Here is a 19,276-nt window from a genome sequence, read left to right as displayed (position 1 = left end):
GGAGATTCACATCATGGATGTGCAGCCGACAAATCTGTAGCAACTGCGTGATGCTATCATGTTAACATGGAGCAAAATTTCAGAGGAGTATTTCCAGTACCTTGTTAAATCTATACCACAAAAAGATTAAGCCAGTTCTGTACCTAATATAGTGGCCGGTGTGTAGATCAAAATATGTTCATTTTTAACTAAGTAATTCTGTTAAGCTGAATAAGGTCATTGTTTCAGTCATATTTTGACATTTTACTTTATTAGTTGAAACATTTATGTAGAAATTTTACTTGCATTTAATTTGTACAGAGACTGATGTGAAATGTATATTTGACCCATGAACAAATAATAAATCAGAAGTCAATAGGAATGAAAACTGTTTAACTGTCAACATTCCTCAAAATATGTATTAATAAATGTTGAGAAATATATAATTTTAATGGACTATAATTTCAAACGCTGCTTGAGTGATGACGTCCACTGTATTTCACACACACACACACACACACACACACACACACACACACACACACACACACACACTCCTGATCTCCATCAGATATGACTCATCAGTAAATGCCATGGAAACCCGACTAGTGCTTTTCTCAGTTCTTTTATATTGCAGCCGAACAGAAAGTTTAATTAGTGTGTGTGTGTGTGTGTGTGTGTGTGTGTGTGTGTGTGTGTGTGTGTGTGTGTGTGTGTGTGTGTGTGTGTGTGTGTGTGTGTGCACATCTGAGTGAGTGTGAGCTTATGCTTGTGCGCATGTGTGTGTCCACTCTAGCTGAAATGGCATTGGGCTTCACAATCACTCACTCACACCCACACATCCACTGCGGTGAGGTGTTTGGAGTGCAGCTCCTGAGGGAATATTCATAAAAATCCAAAATGCTTTAGTCCAAAGCCTTTCATGCAGGAGCACAATACAGGAGCCTTTCTAACACAGGGGTTTTCACAGCTTCAGTAATGGGCACAAGTGTGTGGCAACTTATGAATACATCAGTGTGTGGGTGGATTAATAAATGCATGAATGAATAGAGGGATGGATGGCTTGATACTTTGCTTTTTTGCACATTTAAAGCACTCCCTATGCTTCTCTGGCCTTAGATGCACATCCACTTTTACTGGCAAAACTTTACAATAAGGTTTCAGTTGTTAGCACTTGGTAATTGTTTAACATTATATTACTTACATGACATTAAATGTCATTAACATGGCTTTATAAAAGTATTTCAACTATTGGGCTTTTGAATACAAGATTGGGAAATTAATTGGGTAAATTAATAATTTTCACATAAAATCACAGCTAAAATAGGTCCAGGCATGGTTTGATCCTATTATAATTCAATATCACTATGCAAAATTGTATTTATAATTATTTTACAGTATGTGCATTTGAAACCAGAAGTTTACATACACTGTATAAAAAGGCATACCCATTTTAAAGCCAGATGGTAATGTGACTAAACGTTTTCTCTTTTAGGTAAGTTAGGATTATCAAACTTGTTTCTGTTCTGCTTAATAGCAGAATAATGAGAGATATTTTTAGAGAAACTGTTATAACTTTTCTTGAAAGTCAAGTTTACATACAATACGATTATTATGCCTCTGAAAAAGCTCAGATGATGGTGTCAAGGTTTTGGAAGTTTCTGATTGGCTAATTGACAACATTTCAGTTAATTGCAGGCACAACTGTAGAATAGTATTTAAGGAAGCCATCAAGCACACTACTTCCTGGTGTGACAACATGGGGAAATCAACAAGCCAGAATCAACAAAAGTCAGAGTACAATTTGTTAAATTACACTGGAAACAAGAATGTTTTTCGGCGACATGTCCTGTGGTCTGATGAAACTAAGATTGAACTGTTTGGCTATAATGACCAGTGTTACATTTGGAGGACAAAGGGAAACATACAAGCCCAGGTACACCATCCTAACTGTGAAGGATGGGGGCGACAGCATCATGTTGCAGGGCTGTTTTGCTGCAGGAGGGACTCGTCCACTTAACAGTATAGATGGCATCATAAAGACAGAACCTTATGTAGAAATACTGAAGTACCATCTCAAGACATAAGCCAGGGAATAAAACTTGGCCTCAAATGGGTCTCCAAACAGACCATGACTCAAAGCACACTGCCAAATTAGTCAAAATGTGCTTTAAGGACAACAGAGTGAATGTTTTGGAGTGGCCATCACAAAGCCCTGATATCATTCCTTTAGAAAATTTGTGGGCAGAGTTGAAAAAGCTTGTGCGAGCAAGACAGCCTACTAATCTGATTCAGTTACAGCAATTCTGTCATTAGGAATGGGCTAAAATTCTTTCAAACTATTGTGAGAGGTTTGTTCAAGGATACCTAAAACATTTAACCAAGGTTATACAGTTCAAAAGCAATTCTAAAAAAATATCAAGTAAATGTATGTAAACTTTTGACTCCCATTTGGAAAGTCGCTGGTTCGATTCCAGCTCAGAGTGCGTTGGGTGGTTTGGGACCGGCAAGGTTACACAAAAATACCGTAACGTAATTGTAAACACAATTTAGCATACTGATGTGGAACTAAAACAGGATCAAAACATGCCTGGAACTATTTTAGCTGTGATTCTATGTGAAAAAAATACAATACTAAGACAATATGTCTGCAATAACTAATGCTAAAATACTAGCTCTCAACAAAAGGCTCCATAAGAAACTAACGCTACACACAGGTAAAGATTAAAAATGACAAATGTTTTGGTATAACATCTTATCAATGCCAATGTCAATTTTTTTATTGTTTTATCTCATAGTTTTGACATAAATCCATTGCATCTCATAATCTGCACTTTTAAAGTCTGTGCCTGTAAGCCTGTGATTTTAAGGTCATGATTTTTATGACACATCTTTACAACACTGTATTTAAGTTAGGTTTGTATCCCAAAATTATGATTTGTTGTAATTGTAATGTCACAATCTTGTTTTTTTTATATTGTAACAAGCTTTTTTATCTCATAATTTTTACTTATGTCTATTACACCCTGAGTCTAGGGGGAAATAACATGGGCATATTAACTAAGATTGTGGATAATGGATTTCCCACGGGAAACAAACAAAACTTATGCAAAAGATCCCCTTCGGTCAACAACCAAATGCAGACACTCAGTTAAGAGTAATTAAATACATTTATTTTTGATAAAAGTAGCAATTTAAATGATTATCTGTTCAGGGTAGCTGCACTGGCCAAAATAACAAACAAAAGAATCTGCAAAAGAAATAAACCAACTAATCTGTAAACCTTTAAAGAAAAATAGTAAAATTAGGTTAATTAGGTTAGCTAGGCAGGTTAGGGTAATTAGGCAAGTTATTGTATAATGATGGTTTGTTTTGTAGACTATCAAAAAAAAAAAAAATATATATATATATATATATATATATATATATATATATATATATATATATATATATATATATATATATATATATATATATATATATATATATATATATATATAACTTAAAGGGGCTAATACGTTTGTCCTTAAAGTGGCTTTTAAAAAATTCAAAACTGTTTTTATTCTAGCTGAAATAAAACAAATAGACTTTACACACTTTACGCACCTGAAACTTGCCTACAGCACTTATTCATTGTTGCTCTTAGTTGTGTAAATTGCTTCCTTGTCCTCATTTGTAAGTTGCTTTGGATAAAAGCGTCTGCTAAATGACTAAATGTAAATGTAAATATAAATAAGACTTTCCCCAGAAGAAAAAAAAAAATAAATCACACTTACTGTTAAAATTTCCTTGCTCTGTTAAACATCATTTAGGAAATATTTTTAAAAGAAAAAAAAATCTAAAGGGGGGGCTAATAATTCTGATGTCAACTGTATGTGGACAATAATAAAGTTTGGTCGTCGGCCAGAGGGGTAAGGAAATCTACTCTCCACTCCCAGCAACAGTCGCACCAAAAATGAGCTCCTTGAACTCAAAAGTTACGTTTTTTTAGCTTTCCACAAACAGCAGCCAATCAGAACCTTGACCACATTATATAGGAGTCTATATGGAATAAGAAAAGAAACAGCACAAAAAGGCAGGAAAAAAACAAAAGTGCAACAAAAATAAATAAATAGACTTAATTTGTAACAATGTCTCAATATTGACATTTTTATGTCATAATTATGACTTTATAATGTTTACATTTTTACATTTTATGCCACAGAAAATTCCTCCAATCACAAAAAACCTAAAATCAATCTTTAGCTCCGCCCACTGCCATTAAAGCACATCTGATGACGGATAGCTGTCTTCCTGCTCAACATGCTTAGATGTTTGTGCACACACTTAGAAAATTTAATCTTTGGCGTAACTTCAATTATGACAAATATATAATTCCAATCATTTGAATTGTGTTATTTCAACTTAATTTTGGCAAATAGAACCTCTGAGCAAAATTTACTTTGTACCAATGATATTGCATTTACATTTGAATAACATTGTGAATTAAACTTGTCTGGAACACAAATGAATCTTGTAGAGTGGACTAATCTCAAACTCTTAATTTAGACAACCCATCGACTTCCATAGTATTTTATTTACATCAGTTTACAAGATTTTTCAGAATATCTTCTTTTGTGTTCAACAGAAAAACTTATAAAGGATGAGTAAATGATGAAACAATCAAAATTTTCCTTTTAATTAATGGGACCTTATTGTGAAGTGTTCCCAGTTTACTCTGCATTTAACTCTTGCCTTTTCTTGCAGCTTCACAAATGCTTATTTCCTCTGTCCTAAGTCTTTTTCTTCTCTCTCTCTCTCTCCCACTGTTTCCTCTGTGTTCCTCCAGGCTGGAGACTGTCCGCAGTCTCCGGGTGCGAGTGAGCCTCAAGCAGAGCCTGAGAGCTCAGAGACGGACAGTCCTCAGGTCGGTAGCTAGATAGCGGCAGGTCGGGGTAGGTATCTGTCCTCTTTTTTCCCTCTCTTCTGCGTGTCGGCCTGCTCCAACCATGACGTCACGTCCTCACCACCATTACATAGACCCACACATTGTGGCCGTGTGTCGTGGTGCTCTCTCTCTCTCTCTCTCTCTATCTCTCTTTCTTTGGCTGCGTTCACACAGTCAGTGCATGGATAGGTGCGACTCCTGTTTGTGCAATTACAGATCTGAATCCAGTTATCATAAGCTTAAAATGGCAGTAATTGTCTTTTAGTGTTTTGTAGGCTGTAATTTTGTATTTTATAATGTTCATTTTTATTCTAAACGTGGGGATATCAACTGTTTTATAATGACAATTGAGGGACATTTTCTTAAATTGTAAAGGCAACTAAATATTATACCATACATAAACTCCATAAAATGATTCCATATTTCATAATTTTTACTGTACATTTTGATCAAAATATTAAACTATTATGAATTTGTGATTAATTACAATTTTATAGCTAGCACATTATATAAAATGAATGTATGACAACAAAAATAAATAAATAAATGACTTGATAAAGTTTATAATTATGTTAAACATAAATTAAATTATATCATAAATATTTCCAAATATTATATCTTCTATAAATTTAGATCAATTGACTAAAACAATATTATTATAATAGTATGACACAATATTATAATGTTAAATTATTAAAAAGTGAATGAAGGAATGAAAGAGTAATAACAAAAATAAAAGAATGAATATTTTAATTAATGTGTAATTATATTAAATCTTATCTATTTAGTTATTTATGTATTTATTTATTTATCATTTTTGTATTTATTTATTTGTTTGTTTGTTCTTTCTTTTATGTGTTTCTGTATGTATATATTTATTTTTTTGTTTGTTTATTCATTTATTTATTTATTTATAATAGCAATAGCAATGTAATAACGATTTAATAATATATATTAACAATAAAATTATATATATATAATTAAAATTATATATATAATATTATATATATAATATTATATATATAATATTAAATAACAGTTTAATAATAAATATGAGGCATGTAAATATATATAAGGATAAATAAATAAATAAATAAATAAATAAATAAATAAATAAATAAATAAATAAATAAATAAATAAATAAATAAATAAATAACCAAGACTAAATCAAATTAAAAACACACTGTGTGTGTGTGTGTGTGTGTGTGTGTGTGTGTGTGTGTGTGTGTGTGTGTGTGTGTGTGTGTGTGTGTGTGTGTGTGTGTGTGTGTGTGTGTATGTGTGTATAAAAATCTGCTTATATCCAAGTAAATTAAACACAATTTAAAATAAATGATATGCAGCAATATTACTATTGTCCTCTTTTTAATCAAATAAATGTGTCTAGTGAGCATGAGAGTGAGGTAAATTGTTTAGTTGTTGCTCAAAAACAATCAAAAACTAACAATGTCAGCGTATTAATTCATTAAGTCATGAACACGATACTATATAAATGTATATATAAGCATAAGTATATAAACACAATTAAATAAATACTAATATAAATGGTCAACTTGAAATCAAAATTTACAATGTTTATTGTAAATGTTACAAAGCCCCGCCCCCTACTCAATATTCTGTTTCATGTGGAAGTATATCAGCATACTAAAATAAAAGTCTCTGCAACTTCCGGTTCATTTTGGCTTTAGGTAGAATAAAATAATTGCATTTAATCTTTGGATTTCTTACTTCAAAAAGCAGAACGAATGCCGAATTGTGTCAAATACTGTGTGAACGCGGCTTTCTTCTTTCTGTGGGTTTCACATCTCGCGCTCCTGCCTGCTGCTGCTGCGATCACTCTTACACTGGTATGCATCTCATGGGGATTATGCTTTATATGCCTTTATGGGGTAATTCTCTGTTGTTTATGAAAGAGTATGAGTGTGTGTGTGTCCCTTTAATCCCACAAAGCTTCCTGAAGTGTGTGAGTACGGATGCTTTTGAACATGTTTTAAACAGCCGTGCTGCATGGCAAACCCATGAACATCATGAACGCTCCACATCAGAGCATCTGTGTTGTGCACAAAATGAAGTCATGAATGTTTTTTTAACACTGTCAGTCATCAGTGGAAAGCACACAACATGCTCAACTCAACTAAACTACAAGGTCTGACACACAAACTGCTATGTGTAGATGTTTTGGTTTTGATCGTCGATGTCTGTCGTTGTGACTAAAGGATAAAATAGAGCTTGTGTTTTAAAGATAGAAGTGGAACGGGCATAAACAAGCTCTGCTGTTTGATTTAGAGATGTTTTAAATGAGCAGGCTAGCAATTCAACAGTTTTAAAATGACATTGCCGTGTTGCTTTGTTGAAGGCAACAGGTTTTACAGACAGAAATGGCAGGTAAATAGTTGATTTAATTGGAAATGTTTTGCTGTTCGGGTAAATTGGATTTTAAGATGGATTGTACCACCCACAATGATATAAGAAGGAAAGACATTGTACTAAAACAAAAATCGAATTGTCTACTAAAAAACATAATTTATTTTATTTTATTTAATCACAACTAATTTTAATTTGATGATGAGCTGATAATATTTGGTGATAAATCAAACTCAAAATGTAATTAAATTTAAATAAAAAGTATTGTAATTGAATAATGATTCAAATTGATGTACTATTTAGTATAATAATATGACAATTATTAAAATTATATAATCATCATTTCAGTTTTCATAGAACATTGTAATTAAATTAAATAAAAATACATTAAATAAATGTAATTATTATGAAATAATATAATAATAATAATAATAATAATATGATAATTATTAATATAACATGATTATTCTAGTCTTCACACAACATTGCAATCAAAATAAATTAAATTAAATAATTATGAACAATAACATAATAATAATCACTAATATAATGATATGATAATTATTATTGTGTTTGAGTGTTACACTTAGTGTTTATTATTACACATCGAAGTGCAAAAGTCAATCCTTAATACGTAATCATGTAATAGAACCGTAATTTGTTTTTCAGAATTCTTTGATAAATTGCATCTCAAAGGAAAACACTTATTTAAAATAGAATTCCGTAACATACATATCTTTAATGTTTCCAGTGCAAGAAACATTGCTTTATAGTGGTGCATTCAACACTTGACCAAACAATGTCTGAAGTTGGCTACTTGACTACTGTCTGAGCTGGGATATTTGCATAAAGTCATCTGATTGGCTGACATTTCCAGTGGCGTTTGGAAAGTTGAGAAATGCTTTTCAACTTCTGCAGTGAGCAACACAGCTGAAGCAGCTCAGACGGATCCACAATTCAGGTCGGTAACACTTGATGTCAACGATTCAACGTGAATGGAAATCATTGATGTATATGACCCATGTGGGTTGGGTACTGAAACCCGCTGCCATTGTGACCCTGGTACCTATGCAACCGGTATGACCTGGTGCCTAATTTTGGTGCCACTGGTGCTGCGGCAAGGACGTACCTTCAGATTCTTCTACATGCATGATCGTCTTCATCAAGTTAACGTAAACTAAGCATTCGAAATTATTGCTATATTTAACAAGCAATGATTCTGGCACACCATCATGCAGCAGATGCTTTACAGAAGTTGCATGTAATGCCTGATTCGCACAGGGCTTCAGCGTCAGCTCTTGACAGAGGGTATGTCTTAAGTTGGGGCTGATGCTATCGTCATAACAGTGTTAGCCAATGAAACAAGTCCCTAGTCGGCTTCTGTCTGAGCTGGGATATTTACATAAAGCGATCTGATTGGTTTACGCTTAAATTGGCGCTTGAAAAGTTGAGAAATCCTCAACTTCTGCGGACTCACAATTCAGTTAAGCAACGATTGACGTCACCCATTCAAAGGGAAGTAAGAGTAGGATTGGGTTGGGCTTACTTCATATTGTCATCCAATGCCTCAGTTTGTCAGGGGGCATGAACAATATGTTGCTGAATGAAAGTGAAAACTTCCGAACTGCAGTTTAAGTCAAAAAATAAAAAAAGTCAAACACCAGAAATTACATGAAACTGCGTAAGGAATGTGAACAGTGAGGTCATGTTAATCAATCTATGTGCTATAACACGCAAAACGAGATCATAAAAGGAACATTCAAAAAGCAACTCATGTAAACACCTTATTCATATTATTGTTTTATGCAGATTAAGGCAAATAACTCAGTTCACTGAATTTGATGAAAGCCTTTCCACAGGTTAATAGTAAGCTAATGTAAAGTAAATTGCACAATGCAAATCTTAAATTCATGCTAACAAACAAATAATCAAAAGTATAATCTAAACATATTAATGCAAAATGCAATTCAGATATTTAAAAATATGAATTGATGTATACCTTAAAGTTTAATTATATTGTTCAATAAAAAAATAAAATAAATAAATTATATATATATATATATATATATATATATATATATATATATATATATATATATATATATATATATATATATATATATATATGTATGTATATATATATATATATATATATATATATATATATATATATATATATATATATATATATATATATATGTATGTATGTATGTATATATATATATATATATATATATATATATATATATATATATATATATATATATATATATATATATATATATATATATATGTATATATATATATATATATATATATATATATATATATATATATATATATATATATATATATATATATATATATATATATATATATATATATACACGTTCAGGCACAGTTCTGCATTGTTTATCGATTTAGCTTAACGTATCGATTTAGCTGTATTGAAATAACCCCAAACAATGTCCAAGCCTATATAAGATTAATATTAGTATTCCATAGTCTGTTGAAATGTGTTGCGCATCGACAGTTCTTTGCCTCCACATCATGCATTTAATATCCTTACATCCTTATCCTTTATACTGATCACAAAACTTTTAAACAAATAGTCCAAATACATATTCACCAGTGTCATCTCAGTTTTAAAAGTGCCCCTTGCCTGAAAGCAGAGTGTTATTGCAGTATTTTGGACTCTGCCTGTGTGCTGTGCTGGAGGAGAGATGACTGTATGGAGGAGACATCAGCTCATCAGCATCAATCTTTAATGAAGGGCTCGGGGAAGCAGAGGCTGTTTCTCTCACTGCTTCATCTGTACCTGCACAATGATGAATGAAGCTCTGATGCCCACTGAAATACTCACACTCCTGCAAATAAACACACACACACACACACACACACACACACACACACACATACACACAGAGAGAGAGAGAGAGAGAAATGTTATACACTGAAAGAACAGAGATTACTGGTTGAAATCTTCCCAACATTTTAGTTTGGAGACTAGTTTAACACTTTAGTTTGGCGATGCAGTGGCGCAGTGGGTAGCACGTTCGCCTCACAGCAAGAAGGTTGCTTGGTTGCTGGAGTTTGCATGTTCTCCCTGCCTTCGCGTGGGTTTCCTCCGGGTACTCCAGTGTCCCCCACAGTCCAAAGACATGCGGTACAAGTGAATTGGGTAGGCTAAATTGTCCGTAGTGTATGACTGTGTGTGAGTGTATGTGTGGATGTTTCCCAGAGATGGGATGTGGCTGGAAGGGCATCCGCTGCATAAAAACTTGCTGGATAAGTTGGCGGTTCATTCCGCTGTGGCGACCCTGGATTAATAAAGGGACTAAGCCGACAAGAAAATGAATGAATGAATTACTAGTTTAAGAAGAACTCATAGTCAGAGTACTTAAGGGTGCGTTTACAGAATAACAACAATGGTTTTGTACACTGATGTCAAAAGTATTGGGCAAGAATATTGTCATGCAGAGCTGGCATCAAAATGAAAATTGTAATAGTTTTTAAGTGCTTATTGTGATGTATATTTGAGTCAAAAGATTTCTTGAATGAGCGAACGTGTAGGGCGGTACTTGATTCTGCCTTTTGGAACTGATTGGAGGATTAGGTGGTTGTAGTTTGCAGATTCCAGGCTTTCACAGCAAACAGGTCCAGCGTTTCATGTTATTCGCACTGCATGGTTGTAATTAGCCTCTATTAAACCCTTTGCATTGGCTTTTTTATGTAAACATACTCAAGCTAACACTAAAATGAGAGAAAAATACATGTTTGGTTGGAACTCTACAGTAGACATCATTTACCCGTTGAAGGCTTGTTGGACAGTCTGTGTAGTAGATTAAGCTATAGAAAATCAGTTATGAGGTGGTTTTGTGATAATATGCTTATTTCACCTGTCCGCCTATTTTCAAAAACGACCAGGCTGTGGTGGGAAGAAACCCAGAAGTAGAGAACATTGCTACAACAACAATTGTCGAGCTTTTGACACGATTTCAAAGTGCAGCTATAGTGTAAACATCACTTGAATATAATTAAATTAGGTTAATTTAAACTATTAAAAGCATAATAGGCATAAAACAACCTCACAATCTCTTTAAGAGTTATACGCTCAAGTGTCCTCCTAGGCTTCAGTTTATGGCAGCAGGTACACTTCCCTGCCTCAGTCTATTTAACCTGGTTAGCGATGAAACCGTGTAGTCCTCTGTAGCATGGTCTCATGTTGTCTGCAATAGTGTTGTCCCAGTACTTGAAATTTTAAAAACATTCATTTCCCGGGTTTAAGAGTTTTTGAGCACATTCTTAAACAGCACTGATTTGTCATTGCATGGCTTGAAATTAATCTTTTTATTTGGTAACACCGGTGCTCATAACTTTAAAAATTTAGACGCATCAGCCAAAATTTAGTCGCACACACCAACAATAATCAAACTGACAAGCAAAAAAAAAAAAAAAAAAAAAAATATATATATATATATATATATATATATATATATATATATATATATATATACACAAAAATATAAAATATTTATAAAAATATATATATATATATATATATATATATATATATATATATATATATATATATATATATATATATATATATATATATATATATATATAAAATACAAGAAAATACATTTTTCTTTACAAACCGATATCGCAAACTAATATGTCAATTATCTACCCAGTTCACACCAAAATCGTTAGATTTCATCATTCGCTCTAGATTACTAGCAAGATTTTGTCATCTCATGCAAACATTCAGCTTGAGTTGAATGTTTTGATCTTGCACAAAAGATGCAGTTGAGACGCAATTACTCTTTTACAGTAAGCAAGTCACACGTTTCACAGCCCACTGTAAACTCGCCCCTATTAAAGCCTTTCCATTGATTTTGTGTGTAATATACTGACGCAGGTACTTACATTTTCTATTTGTTGTGAAATCTATGAGATCTGCTGACAGTTGTAGACTTGACAAACAAAAAGGCAGAAAGTAACAAATGGCACCCTTACTCCCAAATAACCACGTCAGCATAAATGCTAATAATAATAAATAATAAATTATTCTAGATAATTTGTGTGAAAAAAACGTCTTTTCCTAGAGCGTAGCTAATGGTTAGTGTCACCTGTATCTTGTTTGGTTCTGTATATATATATATATATATATATATATATATATATATATATATATATATATATATATATATATATATATATATATATATATATATATATATATATATATATATATATATATATATATATATATATATATATATATACTCCTCAGCAAAGAGCATAGAATCACCAAGAGGTGACACTCTAGTGCAATTTGGGAAACAGCCACTAGATGGTGCAGCGGCCATTTTGGAATGAAAACTCCAATAGAACAACAGCTTATTATAAATCTGTAAAATAAACTATTAAAAGTGCTGATGATTGTGATAGTAAGTGTTGTATTGTCATATTTCAGGTTGTATCTAAGCTTTAATGCGTTTTTTAAAAATAAACAAATGAAAACAAAGCAGCTGCTTGCCATCGTGACAGTCATAAGATCCAACGGATAGCCGACCGCTTTCACTCCAAAATGGCGGAATCCAGGGCTGTTGCCGGGCGCTGCTGTTGAAACGAAACGTTCTATTAAGTGTCACCTCCTGGGCATTCTAAGCTCTTTGTCCTCGGTTAGGATATGTTTTCACAACCTTGTTTGTGTTCAAATTCTCAGTACTGGGTTGCAGTTGGAAGGGCATCCACTGCGTAAAACATTTGCCAGAATAGTTGGTGGTTCATTCTGCTGTGGCGACCCCTAATAAATAAGGGACTAACCCGAAGGAAAATGAATGAATGAATGTCTGTGTTTAACTAAATACAAAAAAAGGCTTCATAGTGTGTTTGTTAACAAAGCATGTCGTGTCAATTATTTTGACGTTTTTATGTGTTATTAATGCATCATCGTCGTGTAAACATACCCAGTTGACTATATGTGCATTCGGCAGGTTGCTGAGGTTTGTGTTGAAGTTAAATCTTGTTTAGTTCAAACTGCTGCTTAAACATCCTTGTTCCTTCTTTCATAGCTGAACATAAAAGGAATGATACACAACATTGTTTTAAGGCCCTTATTAATGTCCCTAATCAGTGTAAATGCAGTGTTCGGTTAAGAATATGAAACGTGAATAAGCAGTTGGTGTGTTTTACGACTAAACTGCATTGGATTGTGGTTTTTATAGTATTATTTGTTGGTTTTTATAGCAGCGATGGCTTCTGCTGTAGTTCACAGTATAAAAGGGTCATAAATGATCAATGTTTGTTATGTCTAATAGGCATTTTAATAGAATGAGTGTGGTGGTTTTGGTCTGTTTTTTGGTGGATATTGCATATGATGAGCTGAGCTCAATAGTAATATCTGCGCTTGAAGCAATATGTCTGTTTGTGCAGTTGACAAGCCTTTCTGTTGTTGGATTATAATACAGGTTGACTGAGGATGATGTTGTCTGGTCTGTTCTGTCTTCGGGAACGGGACGTGCATTCGCTGACAGTGACCTTCTGTTGGCATATGAGCCAACTGCTGTGTTCCCAGATATCACTAATAAACGAGCAACCTGAAAAAAAAAATGGCTTAAGGAAAAGGCAGGAGATTAGGCTTAAATGTGTGTCGCTATTAAAAATGTGTTTTAAATAACTATACCTAAACTATACCTAACTAAAACTAAGTAAAATGTCAATTAATAAACCTCTGATGCTCGCATGGTTGTGTATCTATGGAAAGTAAAGGTGGGTAAAGCATAGCGTTTCAAAGAGTAACCAACTAAGGTGATTATTACTGACATTGATAGGTGTGAGCATTTGACAACTGCAATTAGATGTCTATCAAAATGAAACACACAACTGGAAATAAATTGATAAATTAAAAAAAAAAAAAAAATAGTCCAAAGTAACCCTCATTGGTGGGGAAATCTATTCTTTATAATATGGCTGTTTAAAGACGATATTTACAATTATTTTATATCAAGAATTTATTTGCATTTCATTGAAGTTTTTTCTTAGATTTTTAGATCCATTGAACCCAATGCAAAACCATTTTATACTGACAAATTTTATAGGATGAAATGTGCAGGAAAATTACATATTATATTTACTATCTATATTTATATAAATAAAATATATATTTACTTGATAATCTTGTCCATACCTCTAAATCGAACCTAAATTTAAATCTAAATATGACATTTTCTAAAAAAATATGTCAAATACAATAAAAAAGGCATGACAGAAAAGTGTACCGAGGAGTTGTCCATGACAGTGTGTTGCAATTACAGTCATCTTGTAGAAAAGCAGAATTGAAATATTTAATATTTGAAAATGCAATCTTGATTTCTCACTCAATTACACATCACCACAAGCACAGCACGTCGAAATCTGTGATGAAGAAGCCTGTGATGAAGAATGTGTGCTTGCTTTCTCTAACACAAAACCTGTAATTTTAACAAAAATCTGCAGTTTTTAATTTATAATGAACACTAATCTTTATGCTTACAGTAGCTGCTGAAAGTTGAAATAAATGTCAATAAAAGCTTAAAACTGCACCTCATCCTTAATTGTTGCCATTTTTAAATATTTGGATTACAATGCTCAAATAAAATGGATTCCTTTTGTCCTTTTTGCCACCTATTGGGTGCATTGTATGATCACATGACTAAAAAAGAAACATCATATGATAAGTGATGGTTAAATAATTATAGATTTCAATTTATCATTTTAATATAGATTATAAATTAAATAAAAAAATTCAGCATGCAAGTAAAGTTGCTAATAGATAATTTATGCTTTAGATGTCATCAGTTCATCAATATTGTACATTTAGATACTGTCAATATGTCAATATTGTATGTTTCAGTGTCTATGCAAATGTCTAACTTGCAAATACTCTTCTCAAAATAAAGGGTATTCGTTGGATTGATAATGAACCTTTAACGTCCATGGAAACATTTTATTCCACATTAGGTTCTTAAAGGGACACCATCTGCCATCATTTACTCATTATCCATTTGTTTTAAACATGTTTGAATTCCTGTCTTCTGTTTAACACTAAAGAAGATATTTTGAAGAATTTTCCAGCATGTAACCACTGATCTCCATAGTATTTGTTTGTCCTACTAAGGAAGTCAGTGGTTACAGGTCAACAGAAGTTTGGAACCACTTAAGGGCTCCAAATGATTTAAATTATATATATTTTTAATGAATAACCAAATATCAACTCAAATAGTTAATTCCCTTGTTGTTGAAAATGAACTATAGTTTTTGGGGACTATATTTAGTTTTATTTGTGCTGTAACTCTTTTGTTTTTATAGCAATAAATAAATGAATGTTAGCAAAATTAATTAAAAAATAATAAAACTCCACCCCCATATGCTCTCGGCTAATCTCATTTATTGCCGGCTGCAGCCTTGCTTCATGTCGAAAGCACCTATCCAGTTATTAAGTCATGATGGATCGGTGATATATGAAATAGTGTTTCCGGGTCAAAGCTGCTACTTATTTGAATTGAGAAAATATTTGTTTATGGCCACTTTTTAATCATACCATAGGCATGGTTTATATATATATATATATATATATATATATATATATATATATATATATATATATATATATATATATATATATATATATATATATATATATATATATATATATATATATATATATATATATATATATATATATGTGTATATGTGTGTGTGTGTGTGTGTGTGTGTGTATATAAAAACCATGCCTATGATATGATTAAAAAGTGGTCATAAACAAATGACTTAATAACTGGATAGGTGCTTTCGACATGAAGCAAGGCTGCATATGTGTGTGTGTGTGTGTGTATATATAGTTGAAACCAGAAGTTTACATACACTCTATACAAAGGAACATAACTTTTTTTTTTCTTTTTATTAATGTCTGATGGTAAATCATACTAAACATTTACTATTTAAGGTCTGTTACCTAATTACCAAAATCATTTACATTTGTTAAATGCCAGAATATTGAGATTTTTTTTATTGTTTTTTTTTTTTAGATTTTTTTATTAATTTTAATATTTTTAAAAGATTTTTTAAAGTTTACAAACATTTTCTTGGTATTTTTTTGGTCAAATGTTTTGGGTATCAATCCACAAGCTTCTCACAAAAGTTTGAAGGAATTTTCATTGTGTTGTCCTAAAGCACATTTTAACTAATTTGGCAGTGTGCTTAGGGTCATGGTCTGTTTGAAAGACCCATTTGTTGCCAAGTTTTAATTTTCTGGCTGATGTCTTGAGATGTTGCTTCAGTATTTCTACATAATTTTCTTTCTTCATGATGCCGTCTATACTGTGAAGTCGATCAGTCCCTTCTGCTGCAAAGCACAACATGATGCCCATACTTCACAGTTGGGATGGTTTTTCTAGGCTTGAAAGCTTTCCCCTTTGTCCTCCAAATGTAACACTGGTCATTATGGCCAAACAGTTCAATCTTAGTTTTATCAGACCACAGGACATGTCTCCAAAAATTAATCTTGTTCCCAGTGAAATTTAGCAAATTGTAATCTGACTTTTGTTGTTGATTCTGGCTTGTTGATTTTCCCATGTTGTCACAAAAGGAAATAAGGATTTCCTCAAATACAATTCTACAGCTGTGCCTCCAATTAACTCAAATGTTGTCAATTAGCCAATCAGAAACTTCCAAAACCTTGACACCATCATCTAAACTTTTTCAGAGGCATAAACATCTTATTCTATGTAAACTTGACTTTCATGAAAAGTTATACCAATTTCTCAAAAATATCTCTCATTATTCTACTATTAAGCAGAACAGAAACAAGTTTGATAATCCTAACTTACCTAAAAGAGAAAACGTTTAGTCACATTACCATCTGACTTTTTTAAATGGTTATGTGCCTTTTTATACAGTGTAAAACTTGTGGTTTCAACTGTATATATATATATATATATATATATATATATATATATATATATATATATATATATATATATATATATATATATATATATATATGAGAGAGAGAGAGAGAGAGAGAGAGAGAGAGAGAGAGAGAGAGAGAGAGAAAGAGAGAGTGATCATGATTTTCGAAAGTATTACATCCATTTATGTATGTTTATTATAACCATTTGTCGAGTCTCCCCATACAGTTTGATAAAGCGCTTGGACCCGGAAGCTACTTCGCATGACATCACACTTAAAATGTAGATTGAATTTTGGTCACTTGACGTCATGACCTAAATCTAACCTAATATTAACTTCTTATGACGTTGCTGGGTAAATAGTGAATACATTTTCATTTTTAAAGGAACTTTCCCTTTAACAGTTAATGTGTAAATTAGTATTAGAAAAAGGTTATTCATATTAGGCACCATGGTGGCGCAGTGGGTAGCACAATCGCCTCACAGCAAGGAGGTCGCTGGTTCAAGCCTCAGCTCAGTTGGTGTTTCTGTGTGGAGTTTGCATGTTCTCCCCGTGTTTGCGTGGGTTTCCTCCGGGTGCTCCGGTTTCCCCTACAAGTCCAAAGACATGCACTATATGTAAATTGAATCAACTAAATTGATCGTTTTGTATGCGTGTAAATTGTATGGGGGTTTCCCAGTGATGGGTTGCGGCTGGAAGGGCATCCGCTGTGTAAAAAACATATGGTAGATAAGTTGGTGGTTCATTTCGTTGTGGCTGAAAAGAAAAATTATAAATGAATGTTATTCTATACTCTGAAAAGTTATTTTTTGCTAAAAGGTTTTGTGGAAACCATATAATCTTTTATTTTATTTTTTTTCTCTATTTTTTACAAGTCCAATACACACGAACACACATACTGGACCCACCATACATTGTCTTTCATGAAAAGCAAGTCTCCATTTTCTCCAGCACTTTCACTCAGCAGGGTTGACTAATGTATTTCCCGTTCTCCGGCTTCACCTGCTTAGTCATCCATTTCCCTCCCTCTCTCTGTCTTTATGTTTCTCCTCCCACACTGCCTTTCACTGGCCTCCATTCATTTAATCCTCTGCCTGTTTCTCTGCCTCTCTGAAACCCTTCATGCTGTCGTGTGTCCAGCGGTGGGTGGAAATGTAAGGTCTGTGAGCGACTGCTAATTGCTCTGTGATTCTGGTTTTAGACTGGGTTTCTTCAGTCTGGACTTACTGACTGGCAGCTCTATTGTACACCACCAAAGCTTTCCTTTTGCTTTTTGCTGCTTAGGGTTTTAGACATTTTACAATGAGAGTTTGGGTTTTAGGCGCATGAAGTGGGTATTTAGTCTGTCATGATTGAATATGATGACTGATTAGTGAATATACACTAGAGGTTGAAGTGAATTTTAGTCATATATGTGGTCGGTTTGGTGGTCTTTTTTTCATAATTGATGTACTGAGCTGCTTTGGAGGGATGTTGTGATGATATGGAGTGCGTTTGTAAAGCAGTGTTTTTCTGAAAGACCTTTGTTGCCTCCTGGTGTTGATTAGCGGAACTACAGGTTTTGATTAATCAATTGTGTCGTTCAGTTTAATCAGATGTTTCTCCTTCAAATGTGAAAATTATTGACTTTTTAAGTAACATTGCAAAAAAAAAAAATAAATAAATAAAGTGTTGATTTTTTTATGTATTTATTTTTCTTCTGTAGTAGCAGAACAGGCAACCAGAGCACAAACCAAGTTAGTTAGGGTTGCTAATTTGTAAATTTTTTTCTTGAATGACAGCTTATGCTTGTTAACCAATAATTAACCAATAATCAAAAAGTTCAGTGTCAATAATACGTTTTGAATAATGACTTATTTTTATTAGTATGACCCAAAATTAACAGAGTAGTATTTTTTTTTTTTTTAATCTTTGACTGTGCTGGTACATTTCAGTTTTACTTTAATTCGTTTTGAGTAGATATAATTTGTATTGTTTAAAACAAATTATAATAATTCTAACGCCACTGTTAGAATTTTTTTCTTATTATATAATTACTGAAGACA

General features: G+C 32.7%; 1 protein-coding gene and 1 long non-coding RNA gene across 10 annotated transcripts in view; one reads left to right on the top strand and one right to left on the bottom strand.

Annotated features, from left to right (window-relative positions):
- dab1a (DAB adaptor protein 1a) overlaps positions 1–19,276 on the top strand; it is a 299,119-nt gene that overhangs the window by 272,447 nt on the left and 7,396 nt on the right. For 4 of the 9 annotated variants that reach the window (NM_001443995.1, NM_001040685.3, NM_001443989.1 and 1 more), the window contains 1 exon segment: positions 4,808–4,913. In NM_001443995.1, the coding sequence (NP_001430924.1) occupies positions 4,808–4,897 (90 nt within the window). In that variant the 3' untranslated portion in view covers positions 4,898–4,913. 9 annotated transcript variants of the gene reach the window in all.
- On the bottom strand, positions 8,000–11,184 carry LOC147839026 (uncharacterized). Its single transcript, XR_015518172.1, has 3 exons — positions 10,642–11,184; positions 9,715–10,277; positions 8,000–9,184 (listed from the first exon to the last, which is right to left on the bottom strand). It is a non-coding gene; the product is annotated as an uncharacterized LOC147839026 (long non-coding RNA).

Source organism: Danio rerio, chromosome 20 (assembly GCF_052040795.2).
Source record: "Danio rerio strain M-AB ecotype USA chromosome 20, GRCz13ab, whole genome shotgun sequence".
Lineage (NCBI taxonomy): Eukaryota > Metazoa > Chordata > Actinopteri > Cypriniformes > Danionidae > Danio > Danio rerio.
This window is presented reverse-complemented; position numbering and strand designations above follow the sequence as displayed.